General features: G+C 55.2%; 1 protein-coding gene across 7 annotated transcripts in view; it reads left to right on the forward strand.

The window, feature by feature from the left end:
* The window catches only part of greb1 (growth regulating estrogen receptor binding 1), a 563,483-nt gene that overhangs the window by 204,669 nt on the left and 338,664 nt on the right, over positions 1-20,150 (forward strand). For 6 of the 7 annotated variants that reach the window (XM_072498796.1, XM_072498792.1, XM_072498791.1 and 3 more), the window contains one exon: positions 19,298-19,457. The exons of the other annotated variant lie outside the window; for it this stretch is intronic. In XM_072498796.1, the coding sequence (XP_072354897.1) occupies positions 19,298-19,457 (160 nt within the window). The remainder of the gene's footprint in view (positions 1-19,297; positions 19,458-20,150) is intronic. 7 annotated transcript variants of the gene reach the window in all.

Here is a 20,150-nt window from a genome sequence, read left to right on the forward strand (position 1 = left end):
TGCCCGTCCGACGACTGGAGGTTTCCGCCCGAGGTCAATGGACCTTTAACTGGTTGGCATCCTGCCCGTGGCGTTCTTGCGGCAGGCGAGGCAGAGGAATCCAGCCTTAACTGTGGCTAAACCAGTGAAAATCCAGGGCCCAAAACCGTGACTATATGTTATTGGATAGCGGTGGGGAACTAGAGCCAACAGGAAACTGCTTGAAAAACCCGCCACAAATGAACTTTGAAATTTTTCCATTAAATTCCACCAATGGCTCCAATTGCAGCTACTCAAGGGAGTCTTCCTCTTTTCCCTCAGCTCTGACTCTATTTCAGTGTTGTAACTAAGCAGTTTTATTTTTCCCCCTGAAGGTACCCCTTGGTCCAGCTGTGGACTTCTCCCACATTGCCTCAAACCCCTCCTTGCAGATTATTTTCCAGTTTCGATTTTAAACTGTGCAATAACTTTGGGGTTTCAAGATGGTGGTGCTGTATTTTTACTTTGAGACCAGCTTTGACCCTTGCCCTGTCAGAGTTCATGTCCCCTAATCTTCCTGGAGCCTCATGATGCGCAGTTAGAACTCCCTCCGGTGATTCTCCAATGTCCCCAGTAACGCTTGGTCCCATTGTCTCTAACGCACATTGCTGTTCTCCCTTGAACCCATCAAAGTTGATGTCCCAATGCCCCATGTGAACCTCAACCCTCCCCATCTCAAGACTGTGCACACGGTCACATGCGAAGGAAAGCTTCGAATATGCCTTTGTTAAAAACCTTTTCCCCATTACAGGCTGCAGAAGTCTCCCATAGCCATCCCAATCCCACCTGCAGCCCAGGACTGAACACACACTGCATATCACAGAATTGTGCTGGAGCAGAAGGAGGCCATTCAGCCCATCAAGTGCCTAATCCCAATTGAGCACATAGGCCTTGCCCCTCCCTGGAGCAGACTATGACTTGCGTGCCAAGCACGGCATACAATGCCCCAGGCTTGCTTTTAATCTCTCACACTGACTATGGAGTGCACAAATGCCCAGGACTACCTTTAATCTCTCACTCCAACCTCTTGACTCCAGACCGAGGATTATGACTGTCTTTCAAAGAGCCACCCCGTTCCTTTACGACTGGTCACAACACAGTCTCACTTCCTTCCCCATTCCTCTTGTGCCACACTAACACAACGCACCCCCCCCACCCCAACCCTCTCCTATTTTGGACTCTGTGCGTCCCCTCCCGTTCATACAGTTTGTTTTCCATCCATCCCCTTTTGTACATGCATTTTCTAGTGTTCCATGTTGGGCTCTAGCTTTCCATTTCTTGGTCTTCCCTCCGCCATCATCTCCCTTCAACTCCACCATACCCCATTGCCTCTGTTTCAGAGTGCAGCCTTGCCTGGCACCAGCAGCACACCTGAGAGCGAGATCGTCCGGCTGTTCACACTGGTCCTGTCGACTGTGCACCGTCGTGGGTTTCCCAGCAGCTTGGGGTGGATTCAATGAGAAATCCCACTGACAGCGGCGAGACCAGAAGATCCCACTGCTCGCCAATAGCAGGCTGCTTCCCTCCGCCGCGAAACATGTCGCGGAGAGGCCAGAGAAGCTTGCCCTGAGTGTTTTTCCCCCCCCTCAGAGTTCAGAGGTACCCAGCATGAGCAGCCACACGTGTTTGCCGTTATAACTAACCTCTCTAAATTTGACTTTTCCACAGGAGCTGATTAATGCTGAAATCCTGAAGTTGTGGTTTGCTGTTCACTGTTCTGTCACACACTCTGCTGTAGAGCACCCATGCGCCAACTTCTCACCTCTCAGGGCTGGCTGGCTATCAGGAAAGTCAATAAAACTTGCCCTTTTTCCCCTCTCATGTCACTGGTTAGAAACCTCAGAAAGTTGAGCCTTGTTCATTAAGGTGTCACCGGATTTTTAACTATGATCTGATTAATAGGCAGCTGAACAATTGGCCCTGAATGTTGTTCACTTTCTCTGTTATGATCAATTCCTTGATTTTATTCAACTAGATTTTTAAAATAATTCGCTTTGTTGAAATGTTTTCATGATGTTTCAGCTTATACTTTTTAAAAACAAATTCCAATTAAGGGGCAATTTAGTGTGACCAATCCCCCTACCCTGCACATCTTTGGGTTGTGGTGGTGAGACCCATGCAGACATGGGGAGACTGTGCAAACTCCACACGGATCGAACCTGGGCCATCGGTGCCATGAGGCAGCAGTTCCAATCACTGCACCATTGTGCCGCCCGTCAGCTTCCACTTTAACCCTAGTTGTATGTCCCAAAATCTTGGTTCCCTGTTAATTTTTTTAAAACTGGATTGTCCATCCATCTATCACTTGTGACACCCATCTCAACCACACCCAATATCCAACCTCCAGTAATGGATGAGCAGAATTTTCCTCCAAGTAATTATTTATAGAGTCTTATAGAATCCCTACAGTGCCGAAGGAGGCCATGTGGCCCATTGGGTTTATACCGGGCCTCCGAAAGAGCACCCCCCACCCCCAGGCCCGATCCCAACCCTATCCCTGTAATCCCACCTAACCTGCACATCTTTGGACAATGGGAGGAAACAGGAGCACCCAAAGGAAACCCATGCAGACACGGGAAGAATTCCACACAGCCGCCCAAGGCCAGAATTGAACTCGGATCCTTGGCACTGTGAGGCAGCAGTGCCAACCACTGTGCTGCCCTTGGGAAGACAGCAGCTATTGTCTTCAGTCCCAAACTGTGAATTCTGTCCCTCTCCCTGGCAACTGTCTGGGGTTGAGTTTGCAGCATTGATGTCATAGAGGCTAGGAGCAGCAGGAGGCCATTCGGCCCTTCGAGCCTGCTCTGCCCCTCGATATTATCATGGCTGACCCTCAATCTCAATGCCATATTCTTGCTTTCTCCCCATTGCCCCCTCCCCCCGCCCCATACCGGGTGTCATTTGACTCCTGCATTGAGCTTCTAACCACAGATCTGCACTATCATTAAGACCACCTATTTCCACCTCTATAACTTCATCTGACCTCTCTGTCTCAGCTCATCTGTAGATGTAAGCGCCACATGGGCGTGACTATTCCAATGTATCCTGGCTGTCCCCTTTATTTTATTAACTGTTAAACTTGAAGTCATCCAAAACACTGCTGACTTTGCTCTGATTGCACCAGCTCCGCTCACTCATCGTCCGTCTGCTGGCTGGCCTACATTGGCTGCCAGTTAAGCAATGCCTCGATCTTAAAATTCTCATTTTTGTATTCAGATTTCTTCATGGCCTCAGCCCTCCCTATCTCTGCCGTCTCCTCCAGCCCTACGCCCTCTTGAGTTATTTTTCTCCTCTAATCTTGGCCTCTTGAGCATCCCCCCGTTTTAATTGTTCCACTATTGCTGGCCATGCCTTCAGCTGCTTGGACCCTAAACTCTGGAATTCCGCTTTTCTACCTCTCTCTCCTTTTAGGACATTCCTTAAAGCCTACCTTTTAAGCCCAAGTTTTGGCTGTCTATCCTGATATTGCCTTCTGTGGCTCAATGCCGTTTTGCATTATAATGCTTCTATGAAGTGCCTTAGAACATTTTATTATACTATATAAATACAGGTAGTTGATTTGCTTATTATTTACTCGGGCACAATTCTCTGGAACGATATCTAAGCGTGGTAGCGAGCGGGAACTGCCGCGGCTTCCCGGCGCTCGGCCTAGTGAGGCCGGCAACGCAATAAAACATTAATTGGTCCACTTAATGAGGCCCCATGGGCTTCACGCCGCAAATGAAGGCTCATCAGCCGAATCGCCGGCACCACGCTCGCCAGACCCCGCTAACAAGATCGAGCAACACTTAAACAGCACTTGCACAGCCAACCCTACTCAGCTCGCAGCCATGGCACGGGGAGAGTCCGACCCTAGGTTCGGAGATGCGGATCTGGGGAGGCTCCTCGATGCTTTCTTGACCAGTTCCCTGTTCCCTGAGGGTCCCAGAGGGTGAGCCATGGGCAGCCAGTGCTGCCTGGGATGAAGTGGCAGCGGCCGTCAGTGCTGCAAGAGTGTCACTGACCTAAACTGGGAAACATGGGTAAGTTGACACCATGCCCCCCCACCCCAGCAGCAGCCCACCCCCCCCCCCCCCCCAAAAGCAGGTTCATAGCTGATTGGAGGAGTCCCAGAGGCTACAGACACAGGAGATGTCGCTGGCAATGCGTGGCACTGAGGTCAACGCTGCTAGGGTGGCGACCGCCTTGGAGAGCCTGATGCACAACGTCGACACCATGAGTGAAGGTGTCCAAGATGTGGTGCAGTCAATGACAACCATGGCCATGGGCCTCGGCTGAATGTTCGACTCGCTGGCAGACATGACCCAGTACCAGGCTAATCTTGGTGAGGTGCTGAGGGACACGTCCCACACTGAGATGGGTGTGGCCGAGATACTGCGGAGCTTGTCCCAGTCACTGAGGAGCATCGCCGAAGCATCATCAACACCGTGGTGCAGACTTTGGGGTGCCGCGAGGATTGGCAGGCCCAGATGACCCAGTGGCAGCCGGATCTTGAACCAGCACCCCCTCCATTCCAAGGTGAACCCCAGGCCCTGTGGGCACCGACTGGGAGGAGCGGGTGCCAGGTGCCAATCTGGACCCGTCCTATGGCGTGGGGATGGTGGCCCCCTCTGATGGAGCCATATCTCGCAGCCAGCACACTGGACAGGGTGGCATGAATGTGCATGTGCCACCAACAAGTGCGCAGGAGCCCTCCGGGACCAGAGCACCCAGAGGATGTTCGCCAGGGGCATCGAAGGCCATGGGCCTACTGACTCCACCTCTGTTGTGCATCCTGGGGACACACTGGATGTAGCGGTAGAGCAAAGAAGGCGAAGCACGTCGAGGATCACTGTGAAGCCACTGGGGGTGGGGATGGTGGGGAGATTGGGGTGGCACCATGGGAAGAGTGGAGCATTGCTGGACAATTTCTGGACAATTGTGAAACATTAAAAACCCTTCACCACAACCAGTATGAAGGCTTTGTCACTTTCTTACGCAATGCGGGCCAACTTCCAAACTCTTGGTCCATCCCTCCTGGCATGGCCCCTATCCCCGGACTAGGCCATGCCCTATGTGAAACAGGTGAATATGAGGGCCTCCCCGGTCTTCCTAGCTTGCTGGACCCTCGCCACTGTTGCCTGCCTTACAGCCTCTGGCTGGTCTCCCGGTTCCTCTCCAGGATAGTCATCCAGCCCCTGCTGGTCCGGTGCCTCCTAGTCGTCCTCCTCCTCGGAGGTGGCCACATGTTCCTAATTTCCCCCCCCCCCCTTTATCCAGCCTGCTGCTGTGCCAGGTTGTGGAGGAAACAGCAGACCACCACAAAGCAGGTGATCCTCTTTTTGGGGGTGGGGGAGTACTGCAGGGCAGCACTGCAGCGGTAGAGACATTGGAACTGCATTTTGAGCAGTCCAATTCACCGCTCAATGACAGCCCGGGTTGCCACATGGGCCTCATTGTATCGCCAACCTCCATACTGGCGTCATTAGCCAGGTCCTCAGTGGCTACCCCTTATCCCCCATGAGCCAACCGGCCACCCTGGTGTGGTCCTCAAAGTGCCCGGGAATGTCTGACTGGATGAAGCTGTCGTGCACACTCCCTGGGAAGCACCTTCATGTGGTGGTCACACACGAGCTGAGTGTTCAGGGACTGGAACCCCTTCCTGTTAATGTAGGGCACTCCCAGCTGGCCTGGTGTGTGCAAGGTGACATACGTGCAGTCCATCATCCCCTGGATCTGGGGTATCCCGGCGATGGTGGAGAATTCTGCTGCCCGGGCATCTTGTTGGGTTTTATCCATGTCAAAGTTGGCATCGTTATCTGCCCAGGCAAACAGGACATCCGTGACTTGTCGGATGCACCTGTGGGCTGTGGCCTGCGAGTTGCCACACAGGTCCCTGCTCGAGCCCTGGAAGGATCTCGAGCCATAAAAGTTCAGGGGTGCAGTGATCTTGACGGCCACAGAGCACGGGTGTCCTCCTCTATGTGGCGCCAAGTCCTGAGGACATGGCACAGGTGCTGCACCATCTCTTTAATGAGGCGGAGACTCCTGCGGCATACGCTGTCCATTATCTGCTCGAAAGCCCAGCAACGCCTGGGCTGTTGTGGGCCTCTCCCTCTGGATCTCACTTTGGCCTGATGGGTGGCCGGGTCCTCGGGGTGTGTGGCGGGGTCCGGCATATGGGCCGCCGCCTTGAGCGTCTGTAGATGCTGCTACGTCTCCGACACCTGGCTGCCCGGCCTACCAGCAGCACTAGTAGGGCCTGTTCTGCGGGATCCAAAATACTGTCCACACCATTCAATATCAGTAAGGAATTGGGAGAGGGTGTTAGACTGACAAACAGTAGTGCCTCCCACCCCTAGACCTTCCATCCCGCCATTGATATCGCCCCTCCCTCTTCCCCCACACACAGAACGCCAGCACAGTGTCCAGGGTACATGGTCTGCTTGAGATGCTAGGTAATGACTTCCACATGCTACACGGCCCGCCCATCCACAGGAATCCAATTGGGATGTGCGAGGTGCTCACTTAACCACAATAGACAATTCAGCAATAGCCTTCAGACACGGACAGGGCGGCGCAGTGGCGCAGTGATTAGCACTGCTGCCTCACGGCACTGAAGACCCGGGGTCACTGTCCGTGAGGAGTTTGCACATATGCCCCGTGTCTGCGTGGGTCTCACCCCCATGACCAGTGGAGGGTAAGTGTATTGGCCAGGCTAAATTGCCCCTTAATTGGGGAAAAAACCCACTAAATTTATATTTAAAAAAGGATGCACGGCTAGAGGCCTCAGCAGTCGGTGGGGGTTATGGGTTATCGGTGGGGCATACGAGCAGGGACACGGGTTACCCCTGGAACAGGTATACATGATCCAGGAGTTGTCATGGCAGAGCCAGGCACGGTTGCCTCCCCAGTGGTGATTGATGGCTCCTCGCCACGCTACGGCAAGATCCCGATTTCGCCCATGGGAGCGGGCTGGCTGCATTGTAAACTGTTTGGCGCATGGCGCGGTCCTCATTTTTGGCCTCGCAATTCTCCGGCCTGGTTGCGCTCTCGCTCAAGCGCAACGAGGCAAGAAAATTACACCCCTTGTTTGCTGTTTTTGAAAATTATTTTGTGTGATTGATAGGTTTAACAGCTGACTGGATCAGTGCAGCTGACAGGGAATCTTTAAACTATGCTACAATGAATTGCATGGCAAGAGAGTTAAACATCTCACCACCGAGATCACTAGATCTTTCAGGGCAATTTACTTCAAGGTCATCAGTGATCACCTTCACCTTTGACCGACCGCAAATTACTCGTCAAAATGTACAGCATTTTTGACTGTCGAGAAGATGCTTTATGGGATGGTAGGTGCAGACCAGGAAAACTAATGAGCCAAGATTACTTAAATTGAAGTTGAATTCTGTAACTGATTCAAACTTCAACATATTCAGCACACTTTGCATTAAAGAGTAATTATGATGATAATTGCGTGTAACCTAAAACATAGAGCATATTCAACTCATTCTGTTTGTGTAATCTGAAGGGTTAGAAATTAGACTGGAACTTGAGTCAGGAGACCTGAGGATCACCAGCAATTAGTGCCTGGGGCCTGAGCTACACATTCGAGGGGGGTATTCTCCTTCCTTTTGGCTTCACAAACATTGAGAAAAAAATTAAAAATATTTACTTGCAGTCGATGGCCACAGGGAAGGTGGACCTGACACGTGCCATGATCATCTGTAACGGATTTTGTGGAAATGTTCTTCAGGCATTAACCTATCAAAAACTCGCACACCTGTTTTTAGCAGCTTTATTTTCACCCTCCAATTTCTTGACTAACCTTAAAAAGTTGGCACCATTACAGGGAATGCAGGTACATAGCCTATCAGATTGTTGCCACCTTCCTTTTTATTTTTAATTTTTAAAATAAATTTAGAATACACAATTATTTTTTCCAATTAAGGGGCAATTTAGCATGGCCAATCCATCCGCCTGTCCTGCACATCTTTGGGTTGTGGGGGTGAAACCCACGCAGACACGGGGAGATCGAGCAGTTGCCACCTTCCTGATAGTTTTTGTGCTGTAGTGTTTCTGGGGCAGGTGCATCATGCTGCTGTAAGAAATAAATAGCTGATTCTGTCTCCCAGTCTGCTGTGTGATCTCCATGCAGACTTAAGTTAATGTTCGTTGTTTGAAACAAGTCACCTTTTATGACTGTCATTTCCTTACATAGACATAGTTAGAAAAAGTAGATGCATCAGGAAAAACTCATTCTCAAAGTTGATTTTTAAAAATCTGCATCAGTTGAGGATTAAGGGGCGTCATTCTCCGACCCCCCAGAGGGTCGGAGAATGGCCGTTGGCCGCCGTGAATCCCGCCCCCGCCGGTTGCCGAAGTCTCCGAAGGGAGAAAAGTCGGCGGGGCGTTAATGGCGCCGCTGCCGCGGAGAATGTCACGGGTCTGCGCAAGGCAGCCGATTTTCGGCCTGCCGATATTCTCCCTTCCGGATGGGCCGAAGTCCCGTCGACGTGATGACCGTTCACGTCGACGTAAATTAAACCTCCTTTTCATCGGCGCGACCCTGTGCTCCAGGTTCACGCCGACCAGCGTGGAGGTGAGAGACGGCCTGGGGGGTTGGCTCTGGGCAGGCGATGGCGTGGCCGCAGTCTGAATGCGTGAGGAGAGGTGTGTCTCGGGTTGTGTGTGTGCGGCGGGGGGTGGGGGGGTGGTTAGAGTAGGCTGGGCTTCGGGGGAGTGCCGGGAGGGGGTCCGTGCCGGGGAGGGTGATGGGGGGGGTCCGTGCCGGGGAGGGGGATGGGGGGTCCGTGCCGGGGTGGAGGTTGGGGGGGGGAGGTCCGTGCCGGGGTGGAGGTGGGGGGGGGGGGGGGGGGTCCGTGCCGGGGTGGAGGTTGGGGGGGGGTCCGTGCCGGGGAGGGGGATGGGGGGGGGGGTCCATGCCGGGTTGGAGGGGGGGATCCGGGGAGGGGGATGGGGGTGTCCGTGCCGGGGTGGAGGTTGGGGGGGGGGGGGGGGTCCGTGCCGGAGAGGGGGATGGGGGGGGGTGTCCGTGCCGGGGTGGAGGTTGGGGGGGGGTCCGTGCCGGGGAGGGGGGGGGATCCGTGCCGGGGAGGGGGATGGGGGTGTCCGTGCCGGGGTGGAGGTTGGGGGGGGGTCCGTGCCGGGGAGGGGGAAGGGGGGTGGTGTCCGTGCCGGGGTGGAGGTTGGGGGGGGGGGGGGGGGGGGGGTCCGTGCCGGGGAGGTTAATGGGGGTGTCCGTGCCGGGGTGGAGGTTGGGGGGTTCCCTGCCGGGGAGGGGGATGGGGGGGTGTCCGTGCCGGGGTGGAGGTTGGGGGGGGGGGTCCGTGCCGGGGAGGGGGATGGGGGGGTGTCCGTGCCGGGGTGGAGGTTGGGGGGGGGTCCGTGCCGGGGAGGGGGATGGGGGTGTCCGTGCTGGGGTGGAGGTTGGGGGGGGGGGGGTCCGTGCCGGGGAGGGGGATGGGGGGGGGGTGTCCGTGCCGGGGTGGAGGTTGGGGGGGGGTTCCGTGCCGGGGTGGAGGTTGGGGGGGGGGGTCCGTGCCGGGGAGGGGGATGGGGGGGGTGTCCGTGTCGGGGTGGAGGTTGGGGGGGGGTCCGTGCCGGGATGGAGGTTGGGGGGGGTTCCGTGCCGGGGAGGGGGATGGGGGTGTCCGTGCCGGGGTGGAGGTTGGGGGGGGGGGTCCGTGCCGGGGTGGAGGTTGGGGGGGGGGGGGTCCCTGCTGGGGAGGGGGATGGGAGGGCAAGTGAGTTGGTCCACCTGGCCAGGTGCCAGCCTCCAACAGTTGGACCCATGCGGTCCATGCCACCTGGCTGGGGGGAGGAGGGGATATGGGCAATGATGACATGTCGTCGGTCCCCTCCCCCCACCAGGCCGTCATGTTTTCAGATCATCCAGCGATGCTGGCCGCCGTGGCGGCAGCCGCTCATGTCTATGTTGCCCTGGATGAGGAGGAGGAGGAGGAGCGTGCCAGAGAGGTGGCGCAGGCTGCTGCAGAGGGGCATGTGGCAGCCGCCCAGGCTGGAGGGACACCCGACCGACAGGACGAGGAGGGGGAGGAGGACGTTGCGGCCCCACGGCAACGGAGGCACCCGAGGGCGCCCCGTGTGTACCGGCCCAGGCAGTCATACCAGGACCTCACGGACCGGGAATGCAGGAGGAGACTCCGGATGAGCCGGGAAACCGTGGCACACATCTGCCACCTGCTGGCACACCTGTCACCGCGTGGCACTGGCGGGGGACACCCTCTCCCCGTGTCCGTCAAGGTTACGGTGGCCCTGAACTTTTATGCAACGGGGTCATTCCAGGCACCGAGTGGGGACCCGTCCGGCATATCGCAGACATCGGTGCACCGGTGCATCCGGGCAGTGACAGATGCCCTATATGCCATGGCGCACCGCTACATCCGCTTCCCCGTGGACCGGGCCAGCCAAGATGCCCGGGCCATGGGCTTCTCTGCCGTGGCCAGGTTCCCCATGGTCCAGGGTGCGATCGATGGGATGCACGTCGCCGTGCGACCACCTGCAGATAACAGGGCCGTGTTCACTAATAGGAAGTGGACCTATTCGATGAACGTACAGGTGGTCTGCGACCACCGCATGATGATCCTGCACGTCTGCGCCCGTCACCCAGGCAGTGTACACGACCCATTCGTGTTGTCGCGGTCATCCATCCCCGGCATGTACGAGGGACGCCATCCCCGGCTGAGGGGCTGGTTGCTGGGCGACAGGAGCTACCCATTGCGATCGTGGCTGATGACGCCTGTACGGAGGCCACGCAATGAGGCGGAGAACCGCTACAATGATGCCCATGAAGCGACAAGGGGAGTGATAGAGAGGTGCTTTGGCGTGCTGAAGATGCGTTTCAGGTGCCTGGACCTCTCTGGGGGCGCCCTCCAGTATCGGTCAGATAGGGTCGGCCGCATCATTGTGGTGTGCTGCGTCCTGCACAATATAGCCCAACAGAGGGGCGATGTGCCGCAGGCAGAGGAGGGCGGAGTGGAGGAGCAGCAGGAAGAGGCGCAGTCCTCCCCAGATGAGGGGGATGGGGGTAATGGTCAGGGCAGACGGGGTAGACACAGGCGGGTGGCTGTCCACCGTTACCGGCTGGCCCAGCGGGCACGGGACAGACTGATAGACGCCCGCTTCACTGACTAGATGGGCGTGGGAATCGGGTAGTATGGCCACAGACCGCACACCATGGCAACAGCCGACCACCCACACCCCCCACCCATCCACCCACCCAGCACCCTCACCCCCTCCCCAACCCCACCCACCCCACCCACATGCACACCGCCCCCCCCCCCCCCCCCCCCCAATTGCCGATCCACCTGTGGCCCAACGGGCCGGGCTCACACAGTTGCGGGTGGACGCGTGTCTATCGCAGGATGATGACAACCCGCCCTGTGGTGAGCTCCTGGCTCTACATCGTTGGACTATGTCTGACCCATGGCCACAGTACCACCATCCACCCGGACCATCCCTGCATGCGGCTGTGACACTGCAGCGCACGGTCCCGTCCTCTGCCCGGGGGATGCTGATGGCGGCCCAGGGGGAAGGGGGCAGACTCACCTGGGGCTGAAGTAAGACCACCCCTCACACACACACTTGCGCTCAACGTACATGACACCCCCGCACACTTTGGACAGAGCACAAAGGCAGCTTCTGTAGGTGTAACATTGACTTTAATAACCAAAGGAGTTCATGCACGTGCCCTAGCCCCTAAAACTCATCTGTGCCCTGCAACCGTGCCAACTTACTCAGTGTCTAATTGTTTGGCCTTACGGGCCCTTTGACTACGTCTACGTGGTTCCCCAGACGGTACAGCAGAACTGGAAGTGGACTCCTGTGATTCCTGCCCTCTGACACTGGATCCCTTTGGCGGCCGTTTCCTGGGGCGTCCTGGCCTAGATGGGCCAGGCTGCGGCCCGGGCGACTGGGATGGCGAGCTGCCAGCCTGCCCTGCCCGTTGCCCACCTGATGCACCTGGGACGGAAGGGGGGGAGTTCGAGGTGTCGCCGTGTACCGGGACCTCCCCTACAGAGGGAGCCGGGACGGACCACACCACCTCCTCCTCCCTCGGGGTGCCCGATGGCCCCCAGGCCTCTACATGGGTGGGGGATGCGAACGGACTGGCCATCCGACGCCCCCCCGACATCTGGCGCTGACAGTCCTGGAGGCCCGTGCTGGTATCGACAGGGGTCTGCAGGTTTGCAGCCATGGAGCCCAGGGGGTTGGCAAACCCTGTCTGTGACAGTGCGACGCCGGCTCGCACATGGCCACTGGCGCCGATGCCCTCAGCGATGGCCTGCAGAGACTGGGCCATGGCCTGCTGAGACTGGGCCATGGCCTGCAGAGACTGGGCCATGGCCTGCTGAGACTGGGCTATGGCGTTGAGCGCCTCTGCCATCTGGCGCTGGCACTGGCTCATGGCCTCCTGTGAGAGGGCAGCCATTTCCTGGGCCACGGACGTCGCCTGCACGAAAAGCCCCAGGCCTCGCAAACCGTTCCCCATGTCTGACACCGTCGCACCCATTGCCTCCACCGCGGACGCCACCCGTGCGGTGTCGGCCTGGGTGGCACGCATGACCGGCACCACTTCCAGCTCCTGGACATAGAACATAGAAAATACAGCACAGAACAGGCCCTTCGGCCCACGATGTTGTGCTGAACCTTTGTCCTAGATTTATCATAGATTATCATTGAATTTACAGTGCAGAAGGAGGCCATTCGGCCGTTTGAGTCTGCACCGGCTCCTGGAAAGAGCACCCTACCCAAACTCAACACATCCACCCAACACCAAGGGCAATTTTGGACATTAAGGGCAATTTATCATTGGCCAATTCACCTAACCTGCACATCTTTGGACTGTGGGAGGAAACCGGAGCACCCGGAGGAAACCCACGCAGACACGGGGAGGACGTGCAGACTCCGCACAGACAGTGACCCAAGCCGGAATCGAACCTGGGACCCTGGAGCTGTGAAGCATTGTGCTATCCACAATGCTACCGTGCTGCCCTTAAGAACAAACGGGCGCGGGTGGACTCCTCCACCTGCGACCGCCGCAAGCCGCCCGTCACCCTCTTCGCTTGTCTCCGGGTCGGTGGTTGCATCGGATCTATGTGTGGGTGTGGTAACTCCAGGAACCCGGGATCCATCTGGGCGGCAGATGTTCGCTTGGGCTGGGCTGCCCTCTGACCGCCCGGCCCCTCTGCTGCTCCTACCTCCACCTGCTGTACCGGGACGGCTGTGTTGTGCGCACCAGTGAGTGTACCAGACGCCTCATCAGTAAAGTGCCCAACCGAGGTGAGTGTTTCTGCGATGGTGGAGGGTGTTGGTGACAGCAGTGGCGTTGTGTCGTGCTCTTCGTCCCACTCTGAGTCCATGGCTCTTTGGGGTGGGGGTTCGTCTCCACCCATCCACTCTGAGTCACTGTCCGGTATTTCGTCTTCCTGGGTAGTGCTATCCCGGGTAGTGGTGTCCCGGGTAGTGGTGTCCCAGGTAGTGGTGTCCCGGGTAGTGGTGTCCCGGGTAGTGGTGTCCTGGGTAGTGGTGTCCTGGCTCGGATGTGACGGGGGTCTGTGGCTGCCCCCCTCATCGCTGGGTGGTCGCTCCCGCACGTGACGGGGGTGTCGTCTCCCTGTTGCTCCAGGTCTCTCTGTCTCCCGTGGTGTGCGAGGGGCATCCTGCGGGCGTCGCATGCTGGAGGGTGCGGGTCTCTCCGTCTCCCGTGGCCTCCGAGGGGCATCCTGCGGGCGTCGCATGCCGGAGGGTCCGGGTCTCTCCGTCTCCCGTGGCCTCCGAGGGGCATCCTGCGGGCAGTCTGCATCTGCGGGGATGGGTGCCTGGACGTTTGGTCCTGCGATACACAATGAAGCATGCATGGTTAGACATCGGGCAGTGATCAGGTGATACGGGGGAGGGGGATATAGGGGAGGGGGGATATGGGGACGGGCTGTCGGTGGCTCACTTGCTACTACGCCCCCGACCTCTGCATCAGCAACCTCCCGGTCCTCAGGTCCACCAGCCAGTTCCAGGGCCGTTTCCTGGTGTTCGGTCAGTGGCCTCTCATCAGCGGGGCCTCCTCCTGTCCTCACATGCTCCCTATTGTTGTGTGCGCGCTTCTCCTGTGGGGTGGGGGGGGTGGGTGGTAAAAGGCAACACTGTTAGGCAGGTATATGAATGCACGCCATCGGTTGCGCGTGCATTGCAGAGGTTAAGGTTAGGGCTGGATTCACTGGGGGATATGGGGGAGGGGGGAATATGGGGGAGGGGCTGATATGGGGGAGGGGGGATATGGGGGAGGGGGATATGGGGGAGTGGGGGAGGGGGAGATATGGGAGAGGGGGGAGATATGGGGGAGGGGGGAGATATGGGGGAGGGGGGGATATGGGGAGGGGGGGATATGGGGGAGGCTCACCCTGCCTGCTCTGACGAGGTCGTTCACCTTCTTGTGGCTCTGGGTGCCTGTCCGTGGTGTCAGGGCCACAGCGGTGACAGTCTCTGCCACTTCCCTCCACAGACACCGGCTGTGGCGTGGGGCAACTCTGCGGCCGTGCCCGGGATACAGGGCGTCCCTCCTCTGCTCCACCGCGTCCAGGAGCGCCTCCACATCCCGTGACTGGAACCTCGGGGCTGAGCGGCGGCCAGCCATCCAGTCGGGTGTTGCGGTCGGGTGTTCCGGTCGGGTGGGGGGGAGCAGCGCGGCCTTATGAGCCGTCACGCCGTGCAGCGCGTATGACGCTGCACGGCGTGAACCACTGCGCAAGCGCGGATCCCGTTACGTCGCTGCTAGCCCATTTCGGGCCGGAGACTATCGACCCATTTTTCCGACGTGACGCAAGTCGGATTTGCGCCGTTTTTTGCGCCGATCGGCGGACTTTTCACCGATAACGGAGAATTTCGCCCAAGTTGTTCTGAAATACAGGAATCCCTAACGTCTCTGACCACTGTCAGCACAAGTCGTATTATTTACTGGATTCTTCTCCTCCAAAGGAGTGGAAATATTTCTAACAGTTTCATTTAAAATTCTGAAAAGCATTCAAATTTTTTCCACGTCTGGTTGCATTAATGATGGGAAAAAATGTTGACGATAATATAAGCTGTCAGTGAAAACCATCTGATTTTATTCCACTCCCATGAGCGGTACATTATAACCCTGGATCAGAATGTCTGCGGTTGTTTCCAAGGGTGATGGTGCTCTTAATCTTATGACTTAATGGGATAATAGACAGAACAGTCACCAAGGGAAAATAGGAAGGCAGACAGTCATCTGGAAACACTCAAATTGCATCATTCAGCAATGATATTCTGGGCGGAATTCTCCCCCAAAATTTCTAAGTGTGGCATCCGGCAGGAAACTAGGAGTGATTCTCATTGGGTGGATTGGCGTGATCCAGGTCGCAATCCACCCACACATAGAAATTTATTTGAAGCCAGGGGTGATTCGCACCTTGGGACTTGAAGAAGCAGGGTTGGGTTGATCCTCCGAGGTCAAGGTGCTGTTTTTTAAAATAAAAATTTAAACTACCCAATTCTTTTTTTTACCAATTAAAGGGCAATTTAGCGTGGCTAATCCACATACCCTACACATCTTTGCATTGTGGGGGTGAACCCCACACGGACACGGGGAGAATGTGCAAACTCCAGATGGACAGTAACCTGGGGCTGGGATCGAACCCGGGTCCTCGGCGCCATGAGGCAGCGGCGCCACTGTGCTGCCTACGGGGTGCTGTATTTAAAGGACACCTGGGGCGTCATTCTCCGACCCCCCACCGGGTCGAAGAATGGCAGTTGGCCGCCGTGAATCCCGCCCCCGCCCCCGCCGAAGTATCCGGTACCAGAGATTGGGCGGGTCGGGAATCGGGCTGCGCCGGTTGGCGGGACATTCCCGTTCAATTCTCCAGCCCGGATGGGCCGAAGTCCCGCCCAGAAATTGCCTGTCCCGCCGGCGTAAATCAAACCTGGTATTTACCGGCGGGACCAGGCGGCGTGGGCGGGCTCCGGGGTCCTGGGGGGGGGGGGGGCGCGGGGCGATCTGACCCCGGGGGGTGCCCCCACGGTGGCCTGGCCCGCGATCGGGGCCCACCGATCCGCAGGCGGGCCTGTGCCGTGGGGGCACTCTTTCCCTTCCGCCTCCGCCACGGTCTCCACCATGGTGGAGGCGGAAGAGACTCTCCCCACTGCGCATGCGCGGGAAACTTTCAGCGGCCGCTGACGCTCCCGCGCATGCGCCGCATTTCCGCGCCAGCTGGCGGGGCAACAAACGCCATTTCCGCCAGCTGGTGGGGCGGAAGTCCCTCCGGCGTCGGCCTAGCCCCTCATTGTTGGGGCTAGGCCGCCAAAGATGCGGAGCATTCCGCACCTTTGGGCCGGCGCGATGCCCGTCTGATTGGCGCCGTCTTTGGCGCCAGTCGGCGGACATCGCGCTGTTGGGGGAGAATTTCGCCCCTGATCTCAGAATAACCCTACAACAGCCTCCCACTCCTAATTACTGGCAAGGCTTCCCCACCCCCCCATTATTTATTTATTTATTCATTTTAAATTTAGAGTACCCAATTCATTTTTTCCAATTAAGGGGCAATTTAACGTGGCCAATCCACCTAGCCTGCACATCTTTGGATTGTGGGGGCGAAACCCACGCAAACACGGGGAAAATGTGCAAACTCCACACGGACAGTGACCCAGAGCCGGGATCGAACCTGGGACCTCGGCGCGTGAGGCAGCAGGGCTAACCCACTCAGCCCCGCATTATTGGCAAGGCTGGTAAGTCACCTCCCACCCAATTGCTGGCAAGCCCCCTCCCCATGCTTTTTTCAGGAAGGAATTCAGAACAGTGGAAGCCCAGCAGAAAATTATTGTGGTTAGAAACAACACCTGCTCTTTTTAGGAAGCACTTCAGAACAAAGAAAACGCCTCTATTAAAAAACTATAGTTAGAAATGGCACCTGCTCAAAAGCGGATGGACTTTAGGGTTAATGCACCTTGAAACAAACAAAGCTAATCCCTCCTTTGGACCTGACAATCGAGAGGCTTGCAAAAGGTAATGGACCGTGAAATTGAATGTGAACAATGCAGTTCAAAGCCTTTAGGCTTCTCAGCAAGTCCAAAGGCCTAAAAAGGATGAATGGGAATTAAATTGAATGTAAAAAAAGCACTCAAAGGTATCCAAAACATCAGAAGGAAGCCATTTACTTTCACTTGACAGCTCTTTGAACTTGATATGCTGGGAGAGATGTCAATGGTTTTCACAGTTACAGAATCATTGAATCATAGAATCCCGACATTGCAGAAGGAGGCTATTCGGCCCATCAAGTCTGCAGCGTTCCACTGAAAGAGCACCCTACCCAGGCCTATCCCCCATTCCTGCAACCCTGTAACCTAACCTGCACATCTTTGGGCACAAAGGGACAATTTAGCATGTCCAATCCACCTAACCGGCATATCTTTGGACATGGCACAGTGGTTAGCACTGCTGCCTCACAGCTCCTGGGTTCCGGGTTCAATTCCAGCCTCAGGTGACTGTCTGTGTGGAGTTTGCACTTTCTCCCCGTGTCTGCGTGGGTTTCATCCAGATGCTCCGGTTTCCTCCCACAGTCCAAAGATGTGCAGATTAGGTAGTTTGGCCATGCTAAATTGCCCCATAGTGTAAAAAAGGTTAGGTGGGGTTACTGAGTTACGGGGATGGGGTGGAGATTTGGGCATAAGTAGGGTGCTCTTTCCAGGGGCCAGTGCAGACTTGATGGGCCGAATGGCCTCCTTCTGCATTGTAAATTCTATGATTCTGTGAAACTAGAGCACCCGAAGGAAACCCATACAGACACGGGAAGAATGTGCAAACCTCACACAGACAGTTGCCAAGGCCGGGATTGAACCCAATAAGCCCTTACTCTGTGAGGCAGCAGTGCTAACCGCTGTCACCGTGCTGCCCCACTGTGTCTTCCCAGAGGAAAGACGTTTACCATCACCTGATAGATCTTTAAACTTGACACGCTGGAAGAGACATCAAAGATTTTCAAAGATACATACGGAAGACTTTTAACTACAACTGACCGCTCTTTGAAATTGACTTGCTGAAACAGAGTTTAATGATTTTCAAAGCTGCAAAGGGAAGACTTAACACATGACCATAGCCCCGGGAAAGTCCCGCAATCTGTGCTGTTCCAGCTGAGCCCGAGTCCCCCTCGAATCCCACCTACCCTGAAGGACTCTCGTCGGCACCCTGGAGGTAAATGTAGCGCGGTTTCTCACCCCCTTGCTCCCCCTCGGTGTCCATGACACCCGGTCCGTGCATTAAGGGACTGGTCATGAATCACGCCTGGGTGACTTCCCGCTGGGGATTGGGGTGGGAACACCGGGAGGCCACTGCATTCAACGTTAATCTTGCTAATGAGGTTAAAATAAATGCAACTGAGATGTGATCGGGTTCTTGCCCTTTCAGGGTGAGATTCTAATCATGCCAGCTGGAGCAAGCCGGGAGAATGGGAAACTGATTTACACGCTGTGCAAATCCTGTTTCGGCCTCTTCCTAATACTCCCAACACAGCAGGATTTGCGCCGACGCAATGTGGCCGGAGAATCATCCCTGATACCTTTGCAGTCCCTGCTAAAGATATCACCACTTGCACCACTTTTTGTTGCATTCCTAGGCTTTGTTAAATGATAGCAAATACAAACTGTCTAGTTTCTTAACAATTTTTTCAGGTTTGTAAATTCAGACCAATTGGCGCCTTCAATGTTCAACATAAATTGCCTGCAACTAAACAGCCAGTCGTAGAAAATAAGGAAGGCAAGTAATTAGCCACAGTCCACAAAGTAACTCTGAAGTGTTCAGTCCCAGTCTAGACTAATCCATGTGACAAAACAAACATGTACCCTCGGCTTCAGAGATATTTAGATTTGAATGGTTGTTGCTGCCTTTTACACAGGACAATGAGATCGTCTTGTAGACAGGGTTTTATGGCTGCTTTAAAAATGCGTGCACTCTACTTTTGCACGCCTCGTTAATTTGTAACATTAGAAGTCAATAACTTCCATAAAAAAATGTGTTAAACTCCGCAGTCCCTTTGCCCTGGACTGTTGAGTACAGGGTTTCCTGTAATTTACCAGCAGGGAGCACTTGGCGTCCTGCTTTACTGAGCATGGTTAAGAAAATGCTGAAGGGAAATTATAATGCCTCTGAATAGTCTAAATTGGTTTAGAACTTTTATCCCTGCTCTCTGTGTTCAGTTCATTCAGTAAGAGGCTTCTGAGCTTTTAGTTGTTTTTTGTTTTTATAAAGATGGGAAACTCATATGCTGGGCAACTGAAGACTACGCGTTTTGAAGAAGTTCTGCACAATTCTATTGAGGCCTCCCTGCGTTCAAACAACTTGGTCCCCAGGCCTGTGTTTTCCCAGTTGTATCTGGAGGCTGAGCACCAGTTGATCTCTAACTTGGAAGGTAAGATTATGGTTCTTTTTAAACATAAAATTGACTCTTGCACTTCCATAAGCCTAAGAAAATCTATGGAATTCACACATGCTCCATTTCAAAAGAGCAAAGGCTGATAGGCTTCCAAGTTTTAGATTGTAGGTTGCACGCTAGTGGCTCATTGCATTGTTTCAAGACTGTTAAGTGTGCAGTTTTGTCTTGCTAAGTGCTCCAGTTTCTAACCAGTTTGGTTCTCATTATTGGTCCCTTTGTAACACCGTTGCTGGCTTTAGAAAGTAGCCTTTCAGAATTAGTCTGTAATGCAGCCTCTAAAATTATTCACTTGTTTTGTATGTAGCAAAGTTTGCCAAATTTTCTTCTCCACTATATTTTACATTTAAGCTTCAAAGCCGGTGTCATGTTCTGTAAACTAGCCGATATGAATGATGCAATGATGCACTACAGCACATCTGGTTTAAACAATTTATTATGAAACAACTGCGTGGTAAAGATAACTGGAATAAACAAATAACAAACTACTAACGCTTTCTAACTATTATAGAGCTAATGCAAAATACGTCTATCCTCCAACACGACTTAGTTCCAACTGCCTCGAGGCACAGAGCAGCATGGTGGACTTACACTGCCACACTGCCACCTGCTGGTCAGAGGTTGTGCATAATATTGTATACAGAATTGCTTTATGCATATCATCACATTCCC

Source organism: Scyliorhinus torazame, chromosome 4 (assembly GCF_047496885.1).
Source record: "Scyliorhinus torazame isolate Kashiwa2021f chromosome 4, sScyTor2.1, whole genome shotgun sequence".
Lineage (NCBI taxonomy): Eukaryota > Metazoa > Chordata > Chondrichthyes > Carcharhiniformes > Scyliorhinidae > Scyliorhinus > Scyliorhinus torazame.